Here is a 25,998-nt window from a genome sequence, read left to right as displayed (position 1 = left end):
AATTTGCGTGCTTGGTTTAATGGTGTGGAGTGTGGACTTGGAAACTCCCATCTTCTCTCTCTTTATCTTTATCTATCTGCGGTCTCTTGTCGTCCCTGTTTGTGTCTTTAATTTATTTTCGCCTTCAATTATTTTTGGGTGCTTACTTCGCACTGCGTGTAGTAAATAAAATAACCGAAAAAAAAAAAAAAAAACCATTTCGCAATTAAACTCATAAACAAATAAAAAAATAAAAAAAATTCATATTTCAATTATAATTTGGCAGCAAATTAATCCCAAATTGAGCAATTGAGATTTGAGCCCCAAAACCCAAGCCCGAAAAAATTCGACTTCTCTCGCGGACCCCCGCTGTCTTCATCTTCTTCCTCTTTCTTCGTCTTCGATTTCGACCCCTTTTTGTGCTTCGTGTCAATTCGCACGTGTGTAGATAAATTTGGGGACGGTGAGAACCGACCTTCTTTCTCTTCGTTGTTCTCTCTCTACTACTCGCAATCGCCGATCGTCGTCGTCGTCGTCGCCGTCTCGCATACTGGTTGTACTTTTTCAAAGCCCTCTAGCAATTCGGAGCTCCGATCGCTGCTGCTCTTCGTTGTACCTTCAGGTGGGTTGCTCTCATTTTCGGATTCGATTCGATTCGATTCGATTTAGTATCTTAGGGTTACTTACTGGATTGGGATTGTTGTGAAATTAGAAATTCAGCTTGTTTTATTTATTATTGAATTACTTAATTACCCCTTACGACTGCATAGGTTTTGGCTACGATCTTCTTAGCCCCAATTTTTCCCCTTTGTTGATTGACCCCAATTTTCCCCTTTGCTGATTGCTTGTTTTATCCATTTCTCACAAGCTCAATATTTCAATGCTTATCATATCCCATTGTAAATATGCAAAATTTGCAATGTTTACGTGAAAATGGCATTTGATTCTGCTTAGTTCAATATCAATATCAATTTCGAAGCTATTGTTGTTGGTATAATTTTGCTTCACATTTTTCATGTATTGTTTTCCATTGTATTCGCACCTGCCCAATTCTACATTTTTACTTGGCTTTCTGCTACTAATTATCTTGCAATTTTGAATGGTTTTTTATTTATTTTTTTGAAGAGAAAATGGTTGTTTATTGATACAGCAATTTTCTCATCATGTCGTGATAATTCAGTTTTTTCTTCCTAAGTACTAGTTTTATTTGTTTGTGCTATTTATCCTACTAAATGAGACTCATGATTTATGTTCTTTAGTTGACTGAATATATATGATTCCTTTGTTTCGTCACTGTATGTACAGTGTGGAGGGAGTTTATTATGGCTAAAGCATGAGTAGGCAGTGCAGTTCAAAAGTTTTGGTTTTTAAGTTATGCGTTACTTGGTAGTTAGAGTCAGTGTGGTGAAGGATAAAGGAGATGAATGTGCAGACACACATGTCAGGACAGATATCTGGGCAGGTGCCCAATCAGGCAGGCACTCAGATGCCTGTGCTGCCCCAACATAATGGAAATTCCCTTCCTCCCCAAATGCAAAACTTAGGTGGGCCTGCTCGTGCTATGTCTAACATGGATCCTGAGATTCCCACATTACGTTCAATTATGCAAGAAAAGATGTAAGATGCATTTCCTTTGGTGTTATATCCTTATTTATAAGGATATTGAATTGCTTGTTATCATGTCGACTTCTTTATTCTTTGCTCATTTTCTTTGAAGTGTGCTATTCCTTATTAATTGTCACTCTGCAAAGTTAGTATTATTTACTTTAGTTTGGAATTAAATATCATCGTTCCCCAGACCTTAGAAAATTTACATCGGTTGTGAGAATCTTTGAGTAGATATTTGCAAGTTAAATTAACAATGAAATATACTTGACCATCTACATATATTATTCTTCTCCCTACACTACATTACTCATATTTTGTTCTTTCATGTGGATTGCATTCTAACCATTCACACTATATTGCAAATATGACAAGTCCTTCCATTGTTGATTTTGTTGTTTATTTCCTCTTTTGGGTAGGAAACTACAACTTTATTAAAGAAAGAAGAATTTACAAAAACGAGATTTGGTCCATCAGGAACACAACGGCGGAATCCGAATAACATTTTATTTTATTTTTAAATTTTTTTATCTTTATGATAAGAAACACAAACTTTATTACTCAAATGGAGATGTACAAGTAAAATGGACGAGAAGTTTGTTAGCTTTAGGATATATTAAAAACAAAACACAAACTACATTGAAGTCAATACACCAAGAAACAAAAGTTAATCTTCAAGTCAATACTCCCATCCATCCTGAAATCAAGATGGATTACACTAAAAAGAAAATGGATGCATTATCTTGTTTGTATGGGATTCCTAAAGCAACAGGTAAACTTCCCACAGATAACATTCGTTGTTAATTTCTTTGAAAGCTATACAGCATAATACAACCTTATTTCATTTGAGTATAAACTGCATAACTACATGGACATTGCGTTATTAGTGTGTTCAAAGATATTTTTGATATATGATTATTCTTGTTTGATTCATTTCTTTTAAAATAGTAGCTGATGTGCCTTTATCTTGAATATCAGATGCATTGACTGGTACATATGCTTTCAGATCCTTGGGGAAATATTAAGAAATGCTTGATTTTTTTTTTGGATGAATAACATATGCTTTATTCATTTGAAAAGAATAAATACAAAGTGGACAAGATATCCACATGCTACAGACTAAAAAAATACAAACTATCAAAGTGTCCATGTAATCTTAACCAATATGATCAACCGAATAATTCATGAAAAAGTTAATGCACATATAACAAAGGCTAAACTGTTTTTTCTGTGTCACATGGAAACCTTATTAAGCCGTCTATGGGGAGTCAATTTTGCATATCCTGATTGTTCTTGCATTTTGAAGTGGATTGTCATTTCATGTCTATTTAGTATGCTTTATGTGAAACAAGATTTGGGTCCTGCAAACCACAGATGAATTCTATGAGTGCAACACAATATCTAGTATTTGAAGCCTTGTTCTCTCTCTCTCTCTCTCTCTTCTTCCATATTTATGTAAATATTCCTGATCTCTTAACAATGAATATTACATTTTTGTTTCTGTTGCTTCAGATCCAATAATGCATGATTAATCAGTTCTTTTATTTATTTGAAAGGGAAAACAAATTTTGGAGTTTTCTTTTGCTGTTTGTTTTTTAGTTGTCTCATAATTGTACTTTTGTTGATTCAAATGTAGTATTCCGTGTTTTATGTTTGAGCATTGTTTACCTGAGTACTGATGTTACCATCTTGCTTTTCAGCTGTCAAATTATACAGCAGCGGCAACATCACCAGCCAATGAGTGACACAAAGTTTAGGGAGTTTGTTAAAAAATTGGAAGAGGGTTTGTTGCGAAATGCTCAAACAAAGGTTTCTCATTTTATTTTCTATCTGTTTTTCTATTCACGTCTCTTTTAGGCTATTTAGGCAGATGGTGTTTCTCTCTTTTACCAGTCTTATTGCAAAAGGTTCTTACTTGGTATTATTCATATTTTATCTGAAATAATTATCATTTTAGTAACCTACGGTTGTGTTGTTTGCAAATACTATTTTAGGATGACTATATGAACATGGAAACGTTGGAGAGTCGTTTGCAAAATTTGATGAAGCCACCCCAAAACCAGAGCCAACAGTATCAACAGCTTGTTAATTCTTCCTCTCCTATTGGTACAATGATACCGACCCCGGGTATGTCACACAATGGGAACTCAAATATGATGGTTAGTTCTTCTGTGGATGCTTCTATGAACACTACAAGAGGAAGTACTAGCATTGCACCTACTACAGTCAACACAGGGAACCTGTTGCCTGCTGGTCCCTTACATGGCGGTTCATTCAATAGATCTGACGGTAAATTTTATTTTTTCATCATTTCTCTAAATTGTTTAATCTGCTTCTCCAAACAACTGTTACAAAATCTGCTTTTGTAGGTTCTATGTCTAATGGATATCAGCAATCTCCTGCCAGTTTCTCCATTGGTACTGGAGGAAACATGTCATCAATGGGTGTGCAAAGAATTACTAGCCAAATGATTCCTACTCCTGGGTTTAATAGCAGTAGTAATCAGTCTTACATGAATTTGGAATCTTCTAATAATGGGGGTGGGTTCTCTACTGTTGATTCTTCAATGGTAACACAGTCACAACAGCAAAAGCAGCATATTGGTGGTCAAAATAGCCGTATACTTCATAATGTTGGCAGCCAAATGGGCAGTGGAATAAGGTCTGGCATGCAGCAGAAACCTTATGGGTTGCCAAATGGGGCTCTAAATGGTGGGTTGGGATTGATTGGGAACAATTTACCACTGGTTAATGAATCTGGCACTTCTGAGGGCTATATGACATTAACACCTTATGCTAACTCTTCCAAACCATCACAACAACACTTTGATCAACATCAGCGGCCTATAATGCAAGGTATGCTCTCTCCCCCTGTCCCTTTTTGTGCGTGCATCACATACATATATGTATATCATAAATGTCCAGTTTATCTATAAAACTGCAGGTCATTCTGTGTTCCGTTGAGCAGTTTATCATAACAGTAATAATTGTTTTACCAGGTGATAGCTATGGAATGAGTAATGCTGATTCATTTGGGCCTGGAAACTACTATGGTGCTGCAACGCCTGTTGGGTCAATGTTAAATGCTCAGAATTTGAATTCAGTCAGCTCAACAGCTATATCCAAGACCAACCCTCCCCTTATAAGTAATCAGTCGAATATGCACGGTGCACAACAAAGTGTACATGTGAAGCCTCAACAACTTGATCAATTAGAAAAGATAAATTTCCAAACTCCTCTATCTTCAAGAGAGAATATCCTCCATTCTCATCAACAGCAACAATTTCAACATCAACCTAATCAGTTTCAACAGCAGCAGCAATTAGTTCACCAGCAACGTCAACAGAAGCAGCAGAATCCGCAGCGCCAGCAGATGTTAAACAATGATGCTTTTGGTCAGTCTCAAATGACATCTGATCTCAGCAGTGCAAAGCGTGATATGGACCACCATAATGAAGCTATGCACCAACAAGCTACAGAACCGTTTCGATTATCGGAGATGCATAATCAATTCCATCAGCACTCTGTTGAAGATCGTTTGAGGAATGCTCAGCATATCCCATCCGGTCAACATGATATCTCCTCTTCATTGTCTCAAACTTCTCAGCAAATGCAACAAATATTGCAGCCCCACCAATTGGTTGCAGAGTCTCAAAATGATTTCAGATCTCTCTCTGTTGGAGCTCAATCAGAACCAGTACTGCAAGGTCAATGGCATCCTCAATCGCAAGATGGGAGTCACAGACAGGCCAACATGTCCCATGAGCAGCATGTCCATGAAGATTTCCGTCAGAGGATATCTGGGCAAGATGAAGCTCAGTGTAATAATTCATCTTCAGAAGGACCTAATGTTGTTCAAAATATGGGGTCTAGAAGCATATCTCGTCCCCCCAATTCATCGAGTGCTGCTTCTAGATCTGGTTATGTCAATCGAGATAAATGGTTTCTAAATCAACAGAGATGGCTTCTGTTAATGCTCCATGCTCGTTGCTGTACAGCCCCTGAAGGGAAATGTCGAGAAGCTCGTTGTGTAATTGTTCAAAAATTGGTGCAGCACATGAAGTCCTGTGAATCTTCTCAATGCACATATAGTCGTTGTCGTATTTCAAAGTTATTGGTTCTACATAGCCAGACTTGCAAAAGCAAAAAAGCTTGCCCCGTTTGTGGCCCTGTGTTGAATTATCTGAATAAGGAAAAGAACCGTCGAGTTTCTGATTCCGGTTTGCAGAACTCAATAAATGGATCCGGTAAAGTCTATGATAGTGGGGACACTTCTGCTAGATTGGTTTTGAAGACGGCTCCGGTTGTTGAAACTTCTGAGGATCGGCAACCTTCTATGAAACGCATGAAAATAGAGCAGTCCTCTCAATCTGTTGTTCCTGATAGTGTTAGTGTTAGTTCTGCAGTAAAAGTTTCTGCCATTAGCGAACCCCATGTATCCGAGGATATACAGATTCAGGATTACCAACATAGTGAGATTTCTATGCCAGTTAAGTCTGAGTTTGCAGAAGTGAAAATGGAAATTCCTGTAAGTTCTGGGCAAGGGAGTATTGATGAGATGAAGGATAGCATTGATGATAACTGCAATTCAAGGCATGATGGTGAAGCTGTTTCATATAAGGAGCCTGTTGGTTTAGCGAGACAAGAAAACATCAAACTTGAGAAAGAAACTGATCCAGCTAAACAAGAAAATGCTGCCCAGCCTGTGGAAAATGCAGCTGCAACCAAGTCTGGGAAGCCTAAAATAAAGGGGGTGTCAATGACTGAACTTTTCACTCCGGAGCAAGTAAGGGCGCACATTACAGGTCTCAGGCAGTGGGTTGGCCAGGTTAGTTAACGGATGCTCACTCCTTCCCACCTTACCACCTATTATGCTCTGTTTGTATGGAGGTATTTGAAAGAAAAGGATTTAGATTTGACAACAAAGCTAAATTTGCTAAAGAAAACTAGAAAACATTAGATTGTATGAATTTGAAATGACTAGATGTAGTACATTTAGAATGGATTTGAAATGACTACATGCAAGGAGTCATTTGAAATCCATTTGTTTTCCTTCTTATTCAAATCTTGGCATGCATAGATTGTAGTAGTCTAAACAAACAATTTAACCTTATAATATCATCTAAATTCCTAGGATTTGAAATCACTTTATCCAAATGGACCCTTAGTTTCACTTTTGTAGATAAAATCAATACATGTAAGTTCATGATGCAATTCAAACATATTAGGACATGTTTAGTTTGGTGGAGAATAATTATCGTGTCTGATTTATAGAAAGAAAAAAGTCATGTATAGAAGAGCCTGCAGGGGTTGTACAGGATTCTCTGTATATTGTGGTACTCACTTTGTCTTTCTGTCCTTCAACTTTGGCAAGTTTTCATATGCAAGGTTTTCTACGTAGTTCTTATTTTTGTCAAAGATTATCCCTGTTCTTTCCACAATGGCCTTCCTGTCTCTCTTCAAATAGTTATATGTTTAGGGAATCTCCTCATTGCATGGTCTGTTTCTCAGCTCTCTTGGTGTGCCTTGTTGTGGCATTAGCATCATGGTTTTCACTTTTATTTTCTTAACCATGATGCTACGAAGAGTTTTGATTACTTGCTGATAAGTCATAATATATACTTCTAACAGTTGTCATATTGTTGGCCTTTACCATTTTTTGCATGTACACTTCTTTAGGAAAATTGCTATTCTTTGTTTTGGATACTCCATCAGATGTTGATTTTAGAATATAATTAATTTCTTTTCTACTCACAGAGCAAAGCGAAGGCAGAGAAAAATCAAGCAATGGAGAATTCAATGAGTGAGAACTCCTGTCAGTTGTGTGCAGTTGAGAAGCTTACCTTTGAGCCACCACCAATATATTGCACACCTTGTGGTGCTCGTATCAAGCGCAACGCGATGTATTATACTATGGGGGCTGGTGACACACGACATTATTTCTGTATTCCATGCTATAACGAGGCTCGTGGAGACACTATAGTCGTTGATGGGACTGCGATTCCAAAGGCAAGGCTGGAGAAGAAGAAAAATGATGAGGAGACTGAAGAATGGGTATGTCTATTGCTGGAACAAATTTTTTTTTGGGTTCTGTAGTTAAAATGTTCTAGACAGTCAATCTTATGATTTTCACCTCCAATGCTTATATGCAGTGGGTCCAATGTGACAAATGCGAAGCTTGGCAACACCAGATTTGTGCTTTGTTTAATGGCCGAAGAAATGATGGTGGGCAAGCTGAATACACTTGCCCTAATTGCTATATACAAGAGGTTGAGAGGGGAGAGCGTAAGCCATTACCACAGAGTGCTGTTCTGGGGGCCAAAGATTTACCGAGGACAATACTGAGTGACCATATAGAGCAACGGTTATTTAAGAAACTGAAGGTGGAAAGACAAGAGAGGGCGAGGCAGCAAGGAAAAAGTTATGATGAGGTGATCTATGTAGTGTTATGCTGTGTGAACTGTTATGAGGGATCACGCAACACACAATGCTTTCTTTATTATTAATATTTTTTTTTCTCCTTTGCTAATGATATTCTGATGCAGGACAGGAGCAAAGGAATTATACATAGAAAATTAAGTGTTCATTGAACTTGAGTCTCTTGATCTCTGTAACTTGTTGGTAGATAAGATCAAGGAAATTCTAGGAAAAGCATAGAAACTACTAGCATAACGCTGGTAGGATTCTAGGAATCACTCTTTGAGGCCTTTCTATCACACATTGGGTTAGGCTGCATGCTTGCTGGAGAAACCAGTTACATGAACCAACATTAATTTTTCTATAAGGACCATGCACTTACTATCCCCAACAGGTTACTTTGGACAGACATTCTTTATTATAGGACTGTATTTATCGAGCACATGAACCCGACATTAAAATGTCTTGCTTGCTGCTGTAGACTGGCACCCAACATTATCCATATGCCAGTTAGGACTTTGGTTTTTGAGCCCTCCTTGCTAGGCCTTTGGTGAACTTTTGTAGGAAACTGCCACTTACCCCACATCATTTTTGCTGAAGTAGGTATACATTATTTATAGTGTCAGAATCAGCTAGACTGTTCCCGCTTAAGACTTGGAGGCTGGATCAGTTAAGATGGCTGATAGAAGCATAAATTCGAAAGAAATACTTTTAGGATAAATTACCGTAGAATTGAAAAAAATTTGATCCATGAATTAATCAAGTTTTTTATTATTGGCTAATTTTATCTTTTACTGTTGCTACTAGGTTCCTGGGGCAGAATCACTTGTAATTAGAGTTGTTTCATCAGTTGACAAAAAATTGGAAGTGAAGCAGCGGTTTCTTGAAATTTTTCAGGAAGAAAATTATCCTACAGAGTTCCCATATAAATCTAAGGTTGGGAAGATATTCAAGGCTTATTTGATAATAGAATGGGTTACAGGGAATGGTTTCAATATGATGCTAATTACATAATTTTTTGTCTAGGTTGTATTATTGTTTCAGAAAATTGAAGGTGTAGAAGTATGCCTATTTGGCATGTATGTTCAAGAATTTGGAGCTGAATGTCAATTTCCAAATCAGCGCCGTGTATATCTATCGTATTTGGATTCTGTTAAGTATTTCAGGCCCGAAGTTAAGGCGGTGACGGGAGAGGCTCTCCGCACATTTGTTTACCATGAAATTCTTGTGAGTCCTAGGCTTTCACTAGTGTTGTTATTCACATTATCTGTGTTTTCTTTAGTTTGATATGTTATCTTGGAGCTTTGGCCTTAGTTTATGATACCCTTTCCAGATTGGATACCTTGAATATTGCAAGAAACGAGGGTTTACAAGCTGCTACATATGGGCTTGTCCTCCTTTGAAGGGTGAAGATTATATTTTATATTGTCATCCGGAAATTCAGAAAACACCAAAATCAGATAAGCTTCGTGAATGGTGAGCTTTTAAAACTTTGTGAATTGGCTTGCAGTTATTACTAGCATCAAGTATTCTGTTTCATACATTTCGTTTTCTATCTCCCTGTTTCTTTCAGGTATTTGGCAATGCTCAGGAAAGCTGCCAAGGAAAGCATTGTTGTTGAACTCACTAATCTATATGATCATTTCTTTGTTACTACTGCTGAATGCAAGGCTAAAGTCACTGCAGCTAGGCTGCCTTATTTTGATGGTGACTACTGGCCTGGTGCAGCTGAGGATCTGATTTATCAGATGCGTCAAGAAGAGGATGGGAGAAAACAGAATAAGAAAGGAACAACCAAAAAGACTATAACAAAAAGGGCTTTAAAAGCATCTGGTCAGACTGATCTTTCTGGTAACGCGTCAAAGGATCTGCTACTAATGCACAAAGTAATTTTATAGTCTTGGTCTTTCAACTGAGTTTTTATCTTCAGTCTTTATAGCTTTTGCTGTTAGATATTCAGAGTTCTAGCATCTAAGAAGCCCAGGTTTTTAATTGATTCTAGTAGCACGTTCACATAGATGTATGAAATCTTATTATAAAAGAATCAGTCTATGAAATCATCTTTAAAAAATTTAATATATGAAAGCTGTTCAGTGTTATTAGATTTAATTGCACTTGGTGCTGACTTTTGTATTTATGTTTACCCAGCTTGGTGAAACCATTTGCCCGATGAAGGAAGATTTCATCATGGTTCATTTGCAGTATGCGTGCTCTCACTGTTGTATACTAATGGTATCAGGAAACCGTTGGTCCTGCACCCAATGCAAAAATTTTCAGCTTTGTGATAAGTAAGATTCAATCTTGCATTTTTCGGTTACCTCCTTCCCCTGTATAGCTTCCTAATATTATATTAAATTTTGTTTGTATTACCCCTTTTACCATATTATACCTGCAACGCTTTCTTGCTTATTTATATACAACTGCAATGTGTTTGTAGTTTGTTTATAGAAGAATGGGTTAAGGTCCCTTGTATAGTTGCTAATTGAGTTTAGGGTTTTGTTAGAATTCAGACAGTTTGAGCAGTACTCTCCTTGATTATGAAAAGTTCACTTTTTTTCGTGCTGCTTCTATTCTTGAAGTTCCTCACTTAATTTTTCATAATCCAATTTTATCTTTCTTTTCTGGAATTGCTGTTGGACTAACATTTACTAATTTTATTTATTCTGTTTACTTTACATGGGACCCCAGGTGTTATGAAGCAGAGCAAAAGCGGGAAGAAAGAGACAGGCACCCTTCCAATCAGAGGGAAAAACATGAATTGCGTCCTGTATGTGAATTGTCCTTCCCTTCAGTTATCATGGCTCTGCGAGTTTCTTATTCTCTCTTGTAAACTTGTTTTTTACTCAATGCTGACATCATCATATATTGCAGTTTGACATTACTGATGTACCTGCTGACACAAAGGACAAAGACGAGATTCTTGAGAGTGAATTCTTTGACACCAGACAGGCATTTCTCAGTCTTTGTCAAGGGAATCATTATCAGTATGATACTCTACGGCGGGCTAAACATTCCTCTATGATGGTCCTTTACCATCTTCATAACCCAACTGCTCCTGCATTTGTGACAACATGCAATATATGTCATCTCGACATTGAAACAGGTCAAGGTTGGCGTTGTGAAGTTTGCCCTGAATATGATGTATGCAACAATTGTTATCAGAAGGAAGGAGGTGTAGATCATCATCATAAATTGACAAATCATCCATCCATCGCTGATCGTGATGCACAAAACAAAGAAGCTAGGCAAATGCGAGTTTTACAGGTGCTTTATATAAGTTTTTTCCTTATTGAAGACATTTATTGAAGACGTTTTTTTTAATCAAGTTTTTTCCTCATTAAAAATGGTCACAGATTTCAGTTACAACATGACCTAGTAAAAATTTCCCATTTATTTAACCAAGATGATGTGATTCCCTTCTTGAACATCTTTTCTACGTTTCTTTTCACTTCATTTTATGAATTAGAATCTTTCCAAATGTAAATGTATTTATAAGTTTTGTGTTCCAGAGGTTTCCTGCAACTTTTTCAGCCTTCATTCACATATTTCAGAGTATTATTTATTTCTAGCTTCTCTAGAATGTTATTACAAAATGACCTAAGATGATCTTGGTGTTGCTTTGTTTTAATAATAATTTTGCTGTTGTGTTTTCTTAATAATGCCGAATAAGGGATTTAGTAGTGGAGGAAAGGGTTGGATGCCAATGTATCCAGACGAGTTCGAATTCTTATAATTAACACTTTTAATTTTGCAGCTTAGGAAAATGCTTGATCTTCTGGTGCACGCATCACAATGTCGTTCAGCACAATGTCAGTACCCCAATTGTCGTAAGGTGAAGGGGCTTTTCCGCCATGGAATTCAATGCAAAGTCCGGGCATCTGGAGGATGTGTTCTCTGTAAGAAAATGTGGTATCTCCTTCAACTTCATGCTCGAGCTTGCAAAGAATCTGAGTGCCATGTGCCACGCTGCAGGTTTGTGGATTAGTTTTTTTGTATTAAGAGCTGTCAATTTAAATCTCCCCCAGTTCTCTCTCCTGATTCCCTTTTTTTAAGAATTAGATTTAATACATGTGCATGCTTTCAGAGATTTAAAGGAACATTTGAGGAGGCTGCAGCAGCAGTCTGATTCACGAAGAAGAGCAGCTGTTATGGAGATGATGAGACAAAGAGCTGCCGAGCTACACAACAATACTGGGTGACCAAATTGTAAATATAGAAATGGATGTTTTGGAGAAAGAGAACCTTCGGACAGGGCAATGGTTTTCTTGTGCTCCGCAAACACACTACCGGGAACCAGGCGATGGCAGAAAAAGTGGGGTGCTTATATGGTTAGAAGGCGATAAGCATTACAGTATGGTATATGGTTTAAATTAACTTTTTAGGGAACAATTTTTTTGTTTCTTATCTCCATGACTGAACTCTCCCTAAAGAGGAAGACAGGTGAAGTTCATCAACCAGAGCTTGCCCTCTTCAACAGCTGCTAACCATGCCTCCAATGTGAGCGTGCAGATGTGTGGCCCGATTGGTGATTCTTTGATTTTATCCTCTTTGTAATCTGTCAAATGCCATTTGTTAACTGGCAAATGTACTATAATTGTTCTAATCTATCTTAAATGGTTTCTTACAAAGAAATGCGGGAGGGAAGTTAGTTTCAGATCCTTGTTTTTGTCCCTTTTCTCCCTTTTAGTATATTATTGACCCTTTTTGTAGATTGTGTTCTTGTTAATGGAAGAAATAAGTAGCTTCTTCAATACTGTTTCAGTTCATTCTCACCGACATTGGATTTCATGTTCATATATTGTTCCCAAAATTATTAAATTGATTGTTAATTGTTGGCTCTCTCTCTGATAGTGTTTAAACAAGTCACTGTTGACAAAGCAAACGAAATTGCATAGGTATTGAAGGTTTGTTTCTTTCCACTTAACCCAAAGACAAACCAAGTACACAACCCAACCGTTGGCTGGCTGCATATGCCTGCCTGCCAACAAATGAAAGGAAAATTGGACCTCTACGTGTCCCTTTTTGTCTCATGACTTCCAAACCTCAAATTATGTCTTGTGGATGTGGCGTGTGCTGCAAATTCCATCCTTGTCTCTCAGATTTTGATATGTCATCAAACTCAGAACACCAACCATTCATTCTCCCTTTTTACAACTATTTATATGTTTTATTTTTATTTTTATACCAACTTAGAATACCTAATTATCCAATTCCAAAATAGAAAAAAAAACATCGAGGGCAAAAACCTTGTACTGAATATTCATAAACGGCTTGTTCCTTGCGCTTGCCTTGTTCGCGCTAAAACCATCATGACCGTCGCTAAAGCCGTTATTAGCTCGAGCTTGAGCAACAGCAGCACCAGCAGTAACACCTATATCATGTACCAATGGGGCGGCCAAAGATGTTGGAGACCCATTTCTCTCCCAGTCCCAAAACCCAACTCCCAGAATCTGACAATCACCACCAGAAACCGCTCCTTACTAATTCCCAGGGCCTCTGGAGCTCCCTCTGAAAGCAACAATGGCGGCAGCAGCAGTAAAACCAAAACCAAGAACAAAATCATTGATCCTCCTCCGTCTGCTTCTTCTTCTGGTAACGATAAAATTGATACCAGTAATAAGATTCAAGAAGAGCAAGAGCAGGAGCAGAAGCAACAGCGGAGATTGGACCTGGTAGACGTGAACCCAGTTGGGCTCGGTCGAAGATCGCGCCAACTGTTTGATGAAGTGTGGCGCAAGTTCTCTGGACTCGGGCAGATCTCGAGAACCAGTCGTGCCGATGAAAGAGACGCGCTTGACGCTCTTCTCATCAGGGAAGGACCCATGTGCGAGTTCGTCATTCCCGGCGCCCAAAACACCACCGTTTTGGTCGTCGGAGCCACTTCAAGCATTGGCCGCATAGTGGTCCGCAAGCTCATGCTCAGAGGCTACACTGTTAAGGTGTTCATTTCTATCCAAGTCTTGAGATTCTTGATGCTTTGTTTTTTTCGTTCATTTGGTTTTTGGGTTTGTGGGTTTTGTTGTGTGTAATGGGGTGGGTTTTGTGATGGTGACTTAGGCTCTGGTGAGGAAGGCTGATCAGGAAGTGGTGGATATGTTGCCGAGATCGGTGGAGATTGTGACTGGGGATGTGGGTGATCCTGCTACGCTATCCGACGCCGTACAAGGCTGTAACAAGATTATCTATTGCGCTACTGCACGCTCTACTATCAGCGGAGACCTCTACAGGGTTGATAACAGAGGGGTCTACAACCTCACCAAATCATTTCAGGTCAGAACCATATCCTCCAATTGCTCTTTTTGACCAAAATTAAGCCTTTTGTGTGATGGTTAATCATCTGATTGGTTCTATGTTTGAGCTTATGGATTGGTTCATGGTGGATTTGAATTGGCACTCAGAGAGTTGCTTTGGGTGAAGCTGATGACTCTATGCATTGCAGGACTACAACAACAAAATGGCACAATTACGAGCAGGGAAAAGTAGTAAGAGCAAGCTTACAATTACAAAGTTCAAGTCTCCAGAGTCAGTTGATGGATGGGAAGTTCGTCAGGGGACTTACTTCCAGGATGTGGTTTCTTCCAAGTATGATGGAGGAATGGATGCTAAGTTTGAGTTCACTTTTACCGGGGATGCTGTTTTCTCAGGTAAAGAAGTGCTCTAATGGGCATTTGGATGCTAAATAACAACCGCTTAATAAACCCTAAACCCTAAACCCTTAATAATCGTTTTGACTCTGTTCTTTGCTCCATTGTAGGATATGTTTTCACCAGGGGAGGGTATGTTGACCTGTCGAAGAAACTTTCACTTCCTTTGGGTCGTACTCTTGACAGGTATACCATATTTGCATTCTCAAGCTCATTAGAAGCTGGTTATGGTATATTCTGTATAGAAACATCCATTACCTAAACTGTTATGGCTTATCTGCTTCCATTATCTATATTTCCAAAATACAGGTATGAAGGTCTAGTTCTTTCTGTTGGTGGGAATGGAAGGTCTTATATATTAATTCTTGAAGCTGGTCCATTAGCAGATACATCTCAAAGTAAATTATACTTTTCTAGATTCAGCACAAAAGCAGGATTCTGTAGGGTAAGTATCTATTCGCTGTGTTTCTTTTGGGTATAGTTGCTATGTATGCTGTCCCTAATTCTCGTAATCTGTCATTGGCAGGTCAGAGTACCATTTTCATCATTCCGCCCCGTGAAACCAGATGATCCACCATTAGACCCATTCCTAGTACATACATTAACCATACGTTTTGAGCCCAGAAGACAGGTTTGTTCATTTTCTGCTCGTAAGAGAAGTTGGTTTCAAATTTGGTTCATATGTTTACCCCTTGCTGCCTTGTTTCATAATTTAAATGGATAGGTGATTTTTACTTGCATTACTATTTCTTCTACAATGTTGGGGAGGATAATCTCCCATTTGTTATTCTAATCCAAATCACTTATTCTAAATCCGCAAACCCCAGTGCAACTTAAAACTATTTTTTCGAGCATTTGATGAAATGCTTTTCTGCTCGTCTTTTCTGAATCTATTTATTTTTTGTGGCACAGAAAGCTGTTGAATCACGTACAGGAGTGAAGGAAGACCCAAGAAGCTTTAAGCTTATTCTGGAATACGTAAAAGCTTTGCCAGTAAGTCTTTAAATTCGAGTTATGCTGATTGTGCTGTCAGTTTATGTTCTATAATTCTAGTTATGTTCTGATGTGTTAGAACTCTCTCTCTCTCTCTCTCTCTCTCATAACCAAATAGATTCACATACATGTCTTTTGCAAAGGAAATTTCTATATGATGAAGTCACTTAAAAAGTTATGCATTATTCATTTGAAAATCTCAATGCTAAATAATTGTTTAACCCTTTCAGTCTTTCGCCACATCAAAGTGACAAGATAGGATGTACCAGAGAACTTATAGTCACTTGACTATCAATGAGATTCTTGCTAATGGTGCTAGGTTTTCACATTTACATCACAAGAGCCATTGTCTTGATCAATGTCGTTGTAAACCAAAAGTCATACCTTTTCAAAACTGATTGTTCTTCCAAATGAACCCATTTCTGATAGTCCAAGTTTGAGGAAATTTTCGAGTCATTTTATTAATGACTGGTGTGCTGACATTGGCATTCAATGACCATATATGTGTGGAGCCTTCTTCATTATTGGCTTGCTTGAAAATTATATTTGCTGCGGTTTCCTGGAATTTTCCATTTGAAGATTATGCAACTGCATATTGAGTGTGGTTAATGAGATGGAACAAAAAGTTTAATTAGTGTTAAGATATGGATATTAAAGAACATGCATAATGATGTGTCGTGTATATAGGATTGAATAAATATATTCACGGCCTTAGATAAATTTGAATGGGATGTTTGGCAGACTGGACAAGAAACGGACTTCATTTTAGTTTCATGTACGGGATCAGGAATAGAACCAACTAGAAGGGAGCAGGTTCTTAAAGCCAAGAGGGTTAGCTCTTTCTTTTTCTATTTTTCATTTGATTAAGTGTGAAATTATTTTTTTTCCAGATGTGTCGCCTTTTTTTATTTTAGATCTTATAACATAGCTAATTCATTTAACGTTGAAATTTCTCCAGGCTGGAGAAGAGTCATTGCGAAAATCAGGGCTTGGATACACAATCATTCGTCCTGGTCCCCTAAAGGTGGAGTTCTTACTCTAAAATTCATGGCTTAGTAATCATTTGGTAACGCTAAATGACATTACGCATATACATAGGTTCTGTTAACAGCTGATTTATCATTTCTGCTGCAAAGCACGGGCAGTGTACTTTCACTTTTTGTTCTCTTTCCATCTGATGGAAACCAGTTTGGTTTATACAGGAAGAACCAGGTGGACAACGTGCTCTCATATTTGATCAGGGAAACAGGATTTCTCAGGTAAGAATGATTGACTTTTAAAAAACCTTGCTACGGCTACTAATTGAAATTTTCTTGAATCCCTTTTCACCAGACAATAAAGAGATTTATCTTTTGACTTATATATAACATCATTGAACATCTAACCTCAACATCCATTTCTAAATTAGGGGATCAGCTGTGCTGATGTAGCTGACATCTGTGTGAAGGCATTGCATGATTCAACTGCAAGGAACAAAAGTTTTGATGTGGGTGACAATCTATTTGCCTTTACTATATTACTTTCAACTGACATATGCTAAACTGGTCTTCTAATTTTCTAGGTATGCTATGAATACATTGCCGATCAAGGGAAGGAACTTTATGAGCTGGTAAGGACCATTAAAAATCAATCATCAGATTCTGTATATGAAAAAGAAATACATATCCCTTTTTTTGTATGTAAACTTGTAACCACTTGGATTCTCACGTCTATTCCCTCTGCAGGTAGCACATTTGCCTGACAAAGCCAATAACTATCTGACACCGGCACTGTCGGTTCTAGAGAAGAATACCTGATCATGCTGAGCATGGATGATGTATGTTAGTAAGATAAGAGTACATTTGTAAAGCTGCATATAAAGCATATCTTTTTATCTTCGCAACCCAGATACAGGCAATTGTCTTTCTATAGCTCTCGTGAACATTTTCTTGCTGTAAAATTCGTATGTCGATGCCCAGATGGGTGTGAATTTTTCATTGTCATGAATCAAGTCAGAAGTGTAAATAACAAGCACTACAATTACATGCTTAGAAAGCTCAGGTTCTGATTAATGGTGACTAGACACAAAGATAGAAGTAAACAGTGAATGATTTGAGGTAAATGAAAGTTAAAAAATTTATGTTTTCTCATGCAGCCAGCAAGTAGTGGGTCAACCACTTTCTCCACCTTAAAAGAATACACCAACGAAGATTAAGAAGAATATGTATTGATTTTAATTTGTTTTTTGTTTTGAATCTGAACTATAAATGAATGATAAAATATATAGATAAGGACACTAATTTACAATCGAATAGAATATCAAATTGTCAACCAAAAAAAAAAAAAAAAAAAAAAAGGCTTTATATCCACTTTTTTTTTTTTTTTTTTTTACAATTGGACATTCTATCGCCTTTATAAATAAATAAAAATGTGGTAAGAGTAGTATTATTGTTTTATGAATGATATACTCACTCGAATCCCGAACTTCCGCATTTAGTATCTACGCATTTACACCTATTTAAAAATATTTTAACTATTTAATTAATCTAATGAATTTGATCAATCCATGTCACAATAATTGTATTTGAAAATACCCTCACCCCTTTGCACCGAAGGATTGGGTAATGTGAAAAGAAAAAACAAAAAATGAGGCTATTATTCAAAGTAAACTTTTTAAGTAAATTGTGAATACATGCAATCACCTGCAAACCACGCATGACAAAAATCACTATCAATTTTTTTCTATATGAAGTCCAAGATATGTTAAATTTAAATTCCAATGGTAATTAATCCCAAAATCAAAACGGTAAGAGCACCCTAATTCCAAGTACTAATAAACACTACTTGTTTCTCACATGAACACATATCTTGTTGAGGCCACAAGAGTTGACACGTAGATCAGCACAGAAATGAGAGTCTTGGCACAGCCCCATCTCACAGAGGCCGAAGGGATAAGGAAAATCTGAGAGAGAAGGCTCTCTCTCTCCCTCTCTCCTCCAACAGTCAGTTACACTCTCTTCCTCTGAAATGAGCCTACCAGAAAAACAGGTTTCAGAATCATAGCACTTAAGATGCTAATTTATGGCCCAAAAACTCCAACCCTTGTCCATAAAATCCCACAGCCCTTCGGAGGACAAGTCAACATTAGCACCAACAAGATTAATATAGCAAATGACATCAACCTCAGATTCAGAAGAAGCACTTGTCATCTCACCAGAGCCACCACCAGCACCAACAGCACCAGCACCAGCACCAGCAGAAGCAGAAGCATTCTCTTAGCAACTGCAGGCTTGCTTGCAGCTGCTGCAGTGATAGCTTCAGCTTCAGCAGCAATGGAGTCTCCTGAGAATTCTGAGACTCTCTCCAACATACCCCAGACTCTATCTGGTGAGTGTGCTTTGCCCACAGATTGCAAGAAGGCAAGAATTCAAAGACCAAAATCAAGAAAGGCAGAGTCTTGCACTATCAAGTGTGTCACCACTTGCATCAGAGGAGGTGATGGCTCACCTGGTGAAGGCCCCTTCAATGTCAGAAGGTATATATATAAATATATTATAATCATTTTCCATTGCATTAGCGTTATTTTGAGTTACCATTTTGTGTTTTGATGCTGCAGGCCTCTGGTTGTTTTCAAGCAAGGATTCAGAAGTCGTCAATATTGGTACTTGCTCCTCTCTTTTTTCAGCTTACAAAACATAAGCAAGTTTTTATAGACTTATATGCCCTTCACTTCAGTTGCTTGCTGTCTTTAAATGCTTGGCACTCAACAATACTATTCTCATTAGCATCACTTCAATACATATAGAGATATTTATTCAAAAATCCATTACAAGCCAAGTTGATGCACAACCATTGAATTTTTCCTTGTATATGCAGCATGCTGCTTGATCATTCTTCTGAGAAGCCAATGGCCACAGATATGTAGTTTTGTTCTTACCCCAAATGTCACTTGAGAAGCAGAGCTTCTCTTATTTCTGTTTTTCTTTCTATTTTGGCATAATAGTTTCCTTGCATTGTTGACATAATATTAATATTTTACTTGAGTTGCAACTCTGAATTCTCAATTCTGTTTTCTTCACTCTGATTCTTTGAGAAATTGGATTTCTTGCAGTTTGGTGGAGTGCTCAGATATTTGCAATTTGATTAAGGATGGTGACGATGGGCCTTGATTGATTTTTTTTATTTTTATTTTAAAAGATCTTTTTGTAACCAGGAATTGTATAGCCTTTAGTTTGATTTCTTGTAAAGGAAGCAAGAGATGTTCTTTTTTTTTTTTTTTTTGGGGTTAAGAGTTTAGGCATTTTACTCAAATCAAATATTGTAAATTTAACCTTATCATGAAACTGCATGTGTAGGTTGGAAAGTGACATTGCTATATATTTTGAGATTTTAAATGGAAACGTAAATTTTTAAAAAAATAAGCATCGCCCACAAAAAAAAAAAACAAAAGGGTTCAGCTTATGCAGTACAACAAGGAGACTTGAACTTTGTACCAAGAGAGGTGGAATTAAAGCCTTGATGTAGAAAACAAAGATGAAGTGGGAGAGGCGTAGGGGACCTTTCCAATTCCACTACTTTTATGCCCTTCTCCTTCATCTCTTTAGCCCTTCCTATCATCTTTCCCCCTCCATTGTCATCAACTTCCTGTTCTGCCTCATCCACCATCTGTCATCATTTAAATGAAATTACTCTTTAAATATAGGGGAGTTGATTTTCTCACTCTTTTGTCCACTTACACACCCTTTGTTGAAAGTTGTATGTTTCCACTTCACTTTTGTCCACTTTACACTCCCTTATATGTTATAGTAAAAAGTATTAAAAAACGAAAGGCAATGTAAGTGGACAAAAGGAGTGGAAAAATCAACATCCTATACATAGAAATGTACATACTAGTATAATTGAATTTTATCATGTATGAATGGTTTAAGTAGTCATATATTCAAATACTCGCAACATCATGAGTTGATATAAAACTATTTATACCATTTCAACTGACCGTCTTTTATACTTTTAACGGAAGCAACACTCAAAATCAATTACTAAGATGGTACAAATGCCAGTGTATTCATCTAAATTTACTTAAGACTTTTTCTCTTTTTCTCTTTGCTTGTTCTTTTTACTTTTTCTTGGATTTATTGAGAGGTTATGAGCTTTGATGGTGATTGTAATTAGAACAAAATGTCACTTAAAATAAATGAAGGGGTTGTGTTTTGAAATCAAGAAAATAAATTATAATATACCCTTTGAACCCCCTTTTTATTATAAAAAAAAAAAAAAAAACTATTTATTCTTTTGTAAAAAAATAAAAAAAACCTATTTATTCTTTTAAAATGAAGGGGTTGTTTGGAGTGTCGTTGGGGCTTTACAGTATTTGACATTCACAAGACCTGACTTGGCCTATGCAGTAAACACAGTGTGTCACTAAATGAATAGTCCTACTGATGTTCATTGGTTGCTAGTTAAAAGAATCTTAAGATATGTTCAAGGTACTCTGAACTTTGGGATTAATTTTACTAGTACCAGTCCTATAGCAAGTGATCCTTGGCAGCTGTCAGCATATAGTGATGCCAACTGGGCTTTTTGTAGTGTTTTTAGGAAATAATCCCATCTCTTGGCAGTCCAAAAAGCAAGGATCAGTCTCCAGAAGCTCAACAAAGACAGAGTATAGAGCCTTGACAAATATTGTTTCAGATATTGCCTGGATCAGACAAGTGCTGTAACATGTGAAATTCTTTCTACCTAATCCTCCTGTGGTGTATTGTGACAATCTATTTGCCCTAGCACTTAACTCTAATCCTGTCTACCATTCCAGGATCAAACATCTGGACATTGACTAACATTTTGTGAGAGAGAAAGTTCAGAAGAAAGACTTACTTGTACAGTATTTTCCTATAGAAGAGCAAGTGGCAGATGTATTCACAAAGGGATTACATAGTCCTACATTTTCACAACATTGTAATCATCTTCGATTAGGAAATGTAATAGGGTAGGGAAAATATTAACTATTGATATTAAACAGTTAGTAAGTCAGGTGTGCAAGGCACGTGAGTTGTTAGTAGAGTTAGTTAGACAGCTGGATTGGTTACACGGTTAAGCCTTACTTAACATGTATAAAGTGTAACAGTGCTGGAGCTTAAAACAGATTAAGCAATACAGAAATCAAGATTTGCAATTTCTCTCTGTTTCTATTCCTTCTTCTTCCTCAGATAATATTTAGTCATATACCCATTCTTAGCACTAAAACTATAAATAAACCTTACACCATTTAATTTCTATAAACAAACCCAAAAAATGACAACTAGCCCTATTAAATTTAATTTTGATTATTTTTAATGAGATTTTGGGGTTGAGTTTGTTTTAAGAAATTAATGGCAGTTTTGTAATTTAAAAGAAGTTAAAAGCCTTTTTGTTATATTGTAAATGGGCTTTCAGTGTGTTTCTAAAGTCCATTTCATATAGAATTTTTTATAATTTAGGCTCCTATATTTGGTGTAATAACCCAAAACAAAATATCTAAAAAGTATGATTAATTTATTCCAGCAAAAAGACGATTTTGCCCTCGCATTATTTAAAGGGAAAAAAGTTGACTTTTTGATCGAGAATGAATTTGGCAATTCCGCTTACGCCGTTACGTAGAGCACGGCGAAACGAGTCCGTAGACACGGAGTGGACTCGAATCGGAGTTGTAACGAAGAAAATACGGTCAAAATACCGCGAAGGGCAAAACGGTAATTTGGACAAAAGTCAGATTTTTATCTCTTCTCTCTCTCTCTCCTCCCCTCAGCTTTCTCTCTCCTCTCTCTCTCTCCTCCCGCGCGACACCTCCTGCGACCTCCGTCCCTTCTCGTCGCCACCGCGGCCACCACAGGCCGGCTTGATCTCCGGTGTGGGTACCAACGGAACCGTCACACCCTCGCCGTCACGCCACGACCCGTCGCCGCCCTTGCCTCGGCCGGAGCTCGTCGGAAACTGGAGAAAATCGCAGGTTTTCATTCGAATCTTCAAGCTCTTCAATCTTCTTCGTTTCTCAACCAAATCGTTCGAGTAAGGCACCAGAGGCCCGGCAGAACCACAGGAGGGACCTTCAAGGGGTCCAGCTAGCTCGGACCAGCAGTGAGTGGACTTTCTTTCATAAATGATTTTATATAAATGAGTTTACATAAATGATTTTATATTGATTTTATATAATTAAGTTTTATAAATGAGTTTATATGAGCAAATTTCATTATTTGATTTTAAATAAGTTTTTATCGAATGCTTTCCGAGCATGATTAGTACAGTAACATTTCTCTAATTTTATGCTACTTAGTTACACAAACTAAAAGTTATAGAAACAGAGTTTGAGGTTCCAATCAGATGAGAAAGCAGCAGAATTGAGATTACAGTTATTAATCAGATTTTTCTAAAGTTATTTATTTTTGAAAACCACCATGTACCTGTTTTTGGTGATTACCCACAGTTGGACCGATGTCTACGGACATCCAGTCTGATTTCAGCTTCGTCAGTGCACTTGACATTGCCTCACGAGTTTCGGGGACGCTCGGACCGTGAGTGCCAAGATTTGAGGCTCGGCAGACTTGGTGTCCCGAGACCTGCCAGGATTTGCGGCTCGGCTAACTCTGTGTCCCTGAGACCTGCCAGGATTGCGGATCAGGCTGACTACGGTCCCATGTATCTTGCCAGAGCGGCTCGAGTCGACTTGGTGTCATCGAGACCTGTCGGCGGATCAGGCTGATCATAGTCCCCTGAATCCTGCCAGTTTGCTGCTCGGATAGACTTTGTGTTGCCGAGACCTGCCAGGGGATTTGACGGATTTTACAGGGATACAATTAGGTGGTAGTTTAACGGAATTTGAGTACTTTTATACAGCTATTGCTTTCAGTCATTTTATATCAGTTTCCTCAATGTTCGTACATGTTTTATATCTCCATATAATTGTTCAGTTTTACGAATTTATATACATACATTTATATATAGTTAGATGAATACCTTATATTAAACACAGTTGAACTTTAGCCTTACTTATCCAGTTATTTTTACCATGGGGGTTATTATGATTGTAAACTGTTTTCAAGAACATTATTTTTATCCACTCACATTTTCAAACTTGTTTTTCGCCCCCAGGCTGTAGAAGTGTGCAGGCATCCACCACCGGGCCACTCCTAGCTTCCGCACCACCAAGAGGCGTAAAAGTTCTTGAAATCTTGTAAATTAGTAGAAAATGCTCTGATATCTAGTTTTAGTGGGAAACTTGATCTGGTGAATGCTTGGTTGTTTTATTCTGGCAATTGGTGGAAAATTATTTGCTTGTTTAACAGGTGGAAGATTTTGGGTTTAGACAAAAATACAGGGGAGACTCTGCCGAATTTTCGGCAGGAGTCTAAGGAAAGTTTTAATGGTAATTGTAACAGGAAGGGTAAAAAGGTCATTTGTGCACTATATTCACCAGGTGTCGGACACGCACAGGACTTGGCTCAAATTTCAAAGTGGAATTGGGATCGGGTCCTGTCATTTTGTATAATAGTGAATCTCCCTTATTATTGTTATTATTTTGGTCAAGAGCCTAAAGAGTTTATTTGCATGAATTTATGCCCAGATATGTTGGGCCAAATTTCTTGCCTTGGTTAGTCTGGGCAGAACTGCCCGCTCAATTAGCTTTTGTTGGCAGATCCAAATTGCCCATGCTCTTCTAACTTTAGAGTGGTATTTGTAGGTAGAAGAATGATAGGTTTAGTTGCAAGGGCTGATTCAGGAATTTTACTAGGGGTTTCTTTAAGAAAAAAATTTAGTCCACCCTTACCGCGAGTGCGGGAGACTTTTTTTTCATCATGCTTGTAGTGTGACTTGCAATTTTTCAAAAACAATTTCCTATCATGCGCGTAGTGCAACTCAGTATTTAACAAACAAATCCTAAATCATAAACCTTAACAATAACAATTAAACTTTAAACAAAAATAAAAATAAAGAGACAAACTTACTAAAATTGAAGAACCCACTGAAAATATGTTGATACAATTTTGGAGAGGAAGAGAGTCACTTATTTTTTGGTTCTCTCGTGCTTTTAGGCTTTTAGGCTTTTTTTTTTTAAGTTTGGCTTGGCTTGCTTCCTGGTTGGACGCTTGTTTTTTTTGGGTCAGATAGTTGGAGGCTTTTGTTCTATTATTTCATTGGTTTTTTTGGGCTTAGTGAATTCCTTATCCACTCCTTGTGTGTAAAGATGGCTAAGTGGGTAGCCTTCTTTTTATACAGAGTAATAGGTTGACTTATGTATAGAGGGATAGGCTGGTTTCTAAAATATCTAAGTTAGACTACACCCTTAAGCCTCTTTACTAAAGCAGGAATGGGCTAGAGCCCACTCTAGCCCAAGTGTAGATCCGTCCTTTGTTTTTTTTTTTTTTTTTTCTTTTTTGAGGATCTTTCCTATTGAAAGGGGCGATAGCATATTAAACTCACACACACAACACGGATGCTAGGACTCGAACCCAGGACCTTGCCTGAGGGAGTAAATACTCAAAACCACTACACTAGTGGGTCCTTTGCTGATCCCTCCTTACTTTGTTGTACTGGAATGGGAGAGTTCTAACCTTCGATGTATTGTGGGGGACTAATTTTAGCACCGCTCGTGTTAAGTACATGTATATTTTGTTGTTTGATCCTATTTTATCACTATAAACATATGATTAGTCTTTTGTTTGTTAGAGTTTTGTTGGTTGTAAAAACTATGCAAAAATAGACACATTCTTGTTAATAAAAGCACACAATGCGGGAATGCCAAATATCGGCATTGATTATTACCAAAAAACCAAATTATGCAACATTACCCTCAAATATACCTACTAATAATAATAATAATAATAATAATAATAATAATAATAATATCATCCCTTTACTATGCTCGTGTTAGGTACATGTCATTCTATGTTGTTTGACCCTATTTGATCACTATAAACATACGATTAGTCTTGTGTTTGTTCGAGTTTTTTCGATTGTAAAAACTATGCAAAAACAGACACATTCTTGTTGATAAAAGCACATAATGCGGGAATGCCAAATATCAACATTGATTATTACATAAAAACCAAATTATGTGACATTACCCTCTAATATACCTAATAATAATAATAATAATATCATCCCTTTACTATACTAAGTTACCTAATTTTATACATTACTTTTCCTAGTATCACAATTTTAGCACCGCTCGTGTTAGGTATATGTCATACTCTGTTGTTTGATCCTATTTGGTCACTACAAGCATATGATTAGTCTTGTGTTTGTTAGAGTTTTCTTAGTTGTAAAAATTTGACAAAAATAGACACATTCTTGGTGATAAGCACACACAATGCGGGAACGCCAAATATTGGCATTGATTATTACCTAAA

The 25,998-nt window shown here is 37.4% G+C and overlaps 3 protein-coding genes across 5 annotated transcripts; all 3 read left to right on the top strand.

The window, feature by feature from the left end:
- Positions 1–204: 204 nt before the first annotated feature.
- LOC117620638 (histone acetyltransferase HAC1-like) lies at positions 205–12,766 on the top strand. Its single transcript, XM_034350768.1, has 17 exons — positions 205–601; positions 1,285–1,596; positions 3,285–3,393; positions 3,579–3,873; positions 3,954–4,439; positions 4,583–6,411; positions 7,341–7,637; positions 7,736–8,014; positions 8,808–8,936; positions 9,027–9,227; positions 9,334–9,476; positions 9,574–9,886; positions 10,149–10,288; positions 10,689–10,767; positions 10,872–11,264; positions 11,755–11,972; positions 12,085–12,766. Exons 2-17 carry the CDS (start codon positions 1,400–1,402, stop codon positions 12,197–12,199), a joined length of 5,223 nt encoding a protein of 1,740 aa, XP_034206659.1. The 5' UTR covers positions 205–601; positions 1,285–1,399; the 3' UTR covers positions 12,200–12,766.
- A 437-nt stretch (positions 12,767–13,203) lies between these two features.
- LOC117623399 (protein HIGH CHLOROPHYLL FLUORESCENCE PHENOTYPE 173, chloroplastic) lies at positions 13,204–17,671 on the top strand. 2 transcript variants are annotated; one of them, XM_034354362.1, is made up of 13 exons: positions 13,204–13,939; positions 14,058–14,270; positions 14,440–14,644; positions 14,755–14,830; positions 14,954–15,089; positions 15,171–15,275; positions 15,557–15,637; positions 16,379–16,468; positions 16,596–16,661; positions 16,840–16,896; positions 17,046–17,123; positions 17,199–17,246; positions 17,362–17,671. In XM_034354362.1, the coding sequence occupies exons 1-13, from the start codon at positions 13,310–13,312 to the stop codon at positions 17,431–17,433; spliced, it is 1,857 nt and encodes a 618-aa protein (XP_034210253.1). In that variant the 5' UTR covers positions 13,204–13,309; the 3' UTR covers positions 17,434–17,671. The 2 variants fall into 2 exon arrangements, with proteins under 2 accessions (XP_034210253.1, XP_034210254.1); XM_034354363.1 differs by lacking the exon at positions 16,379–16,468.
- Positions 17,672–18,557: 886 nt separating this feature from the next.
- LOC117623002 lies at positions 18,558–19,926 on the top strand. 2 transcript variants are annotated; one of them, XM_034353837.1, is made up of 3 exons: positions 18,558–19,151; positions 19,233–19,277; positions 19,728–19,926. In XM_034353837.1, the coding sequence occupies exons 1-3, from the start codon at positions 18,688–18,690 to the stop codon at positions 19,783–19,785; spliced, it is 567 nt and encodes a 188-aa protein (XP_034209728.1). In that variant the 5' UTR covers positions 18,558–18,687; the 3' UTR covers positions 19,786–19,926. The 2 variants fall into 2 exon arrangements, with proteins under 2 accessions (XP_034209728.1, XP_034209729.1); XM_034353838.1 differs by lacking the exon at positions 19,728–19,926 and adding an exon at positions 19,493–19,610.
- The last annotated feature ends 6,072 nt before the right edge of the window (positions 19,927–25,998 follow it).

Source organism: Prunus dulcis, chromosome 3 (assembly GCF_902201215.1).
Source record: "Prunus dulcis chromosome 3, ALMONDv2, whole genome shotgun sequence".
In the NCBI taxonomy this organism is placed as follows: Eukaryota; Viridiplantae; Streptophyta; class Magnoliopsida; order Rosales; family Rosaceae; genus Prunus; species Prunus dulcis.
Note: the sequence above shows the minus strand (reverse complement) of the source record. Positions and strands in the feature narration are given on the sequence as shown.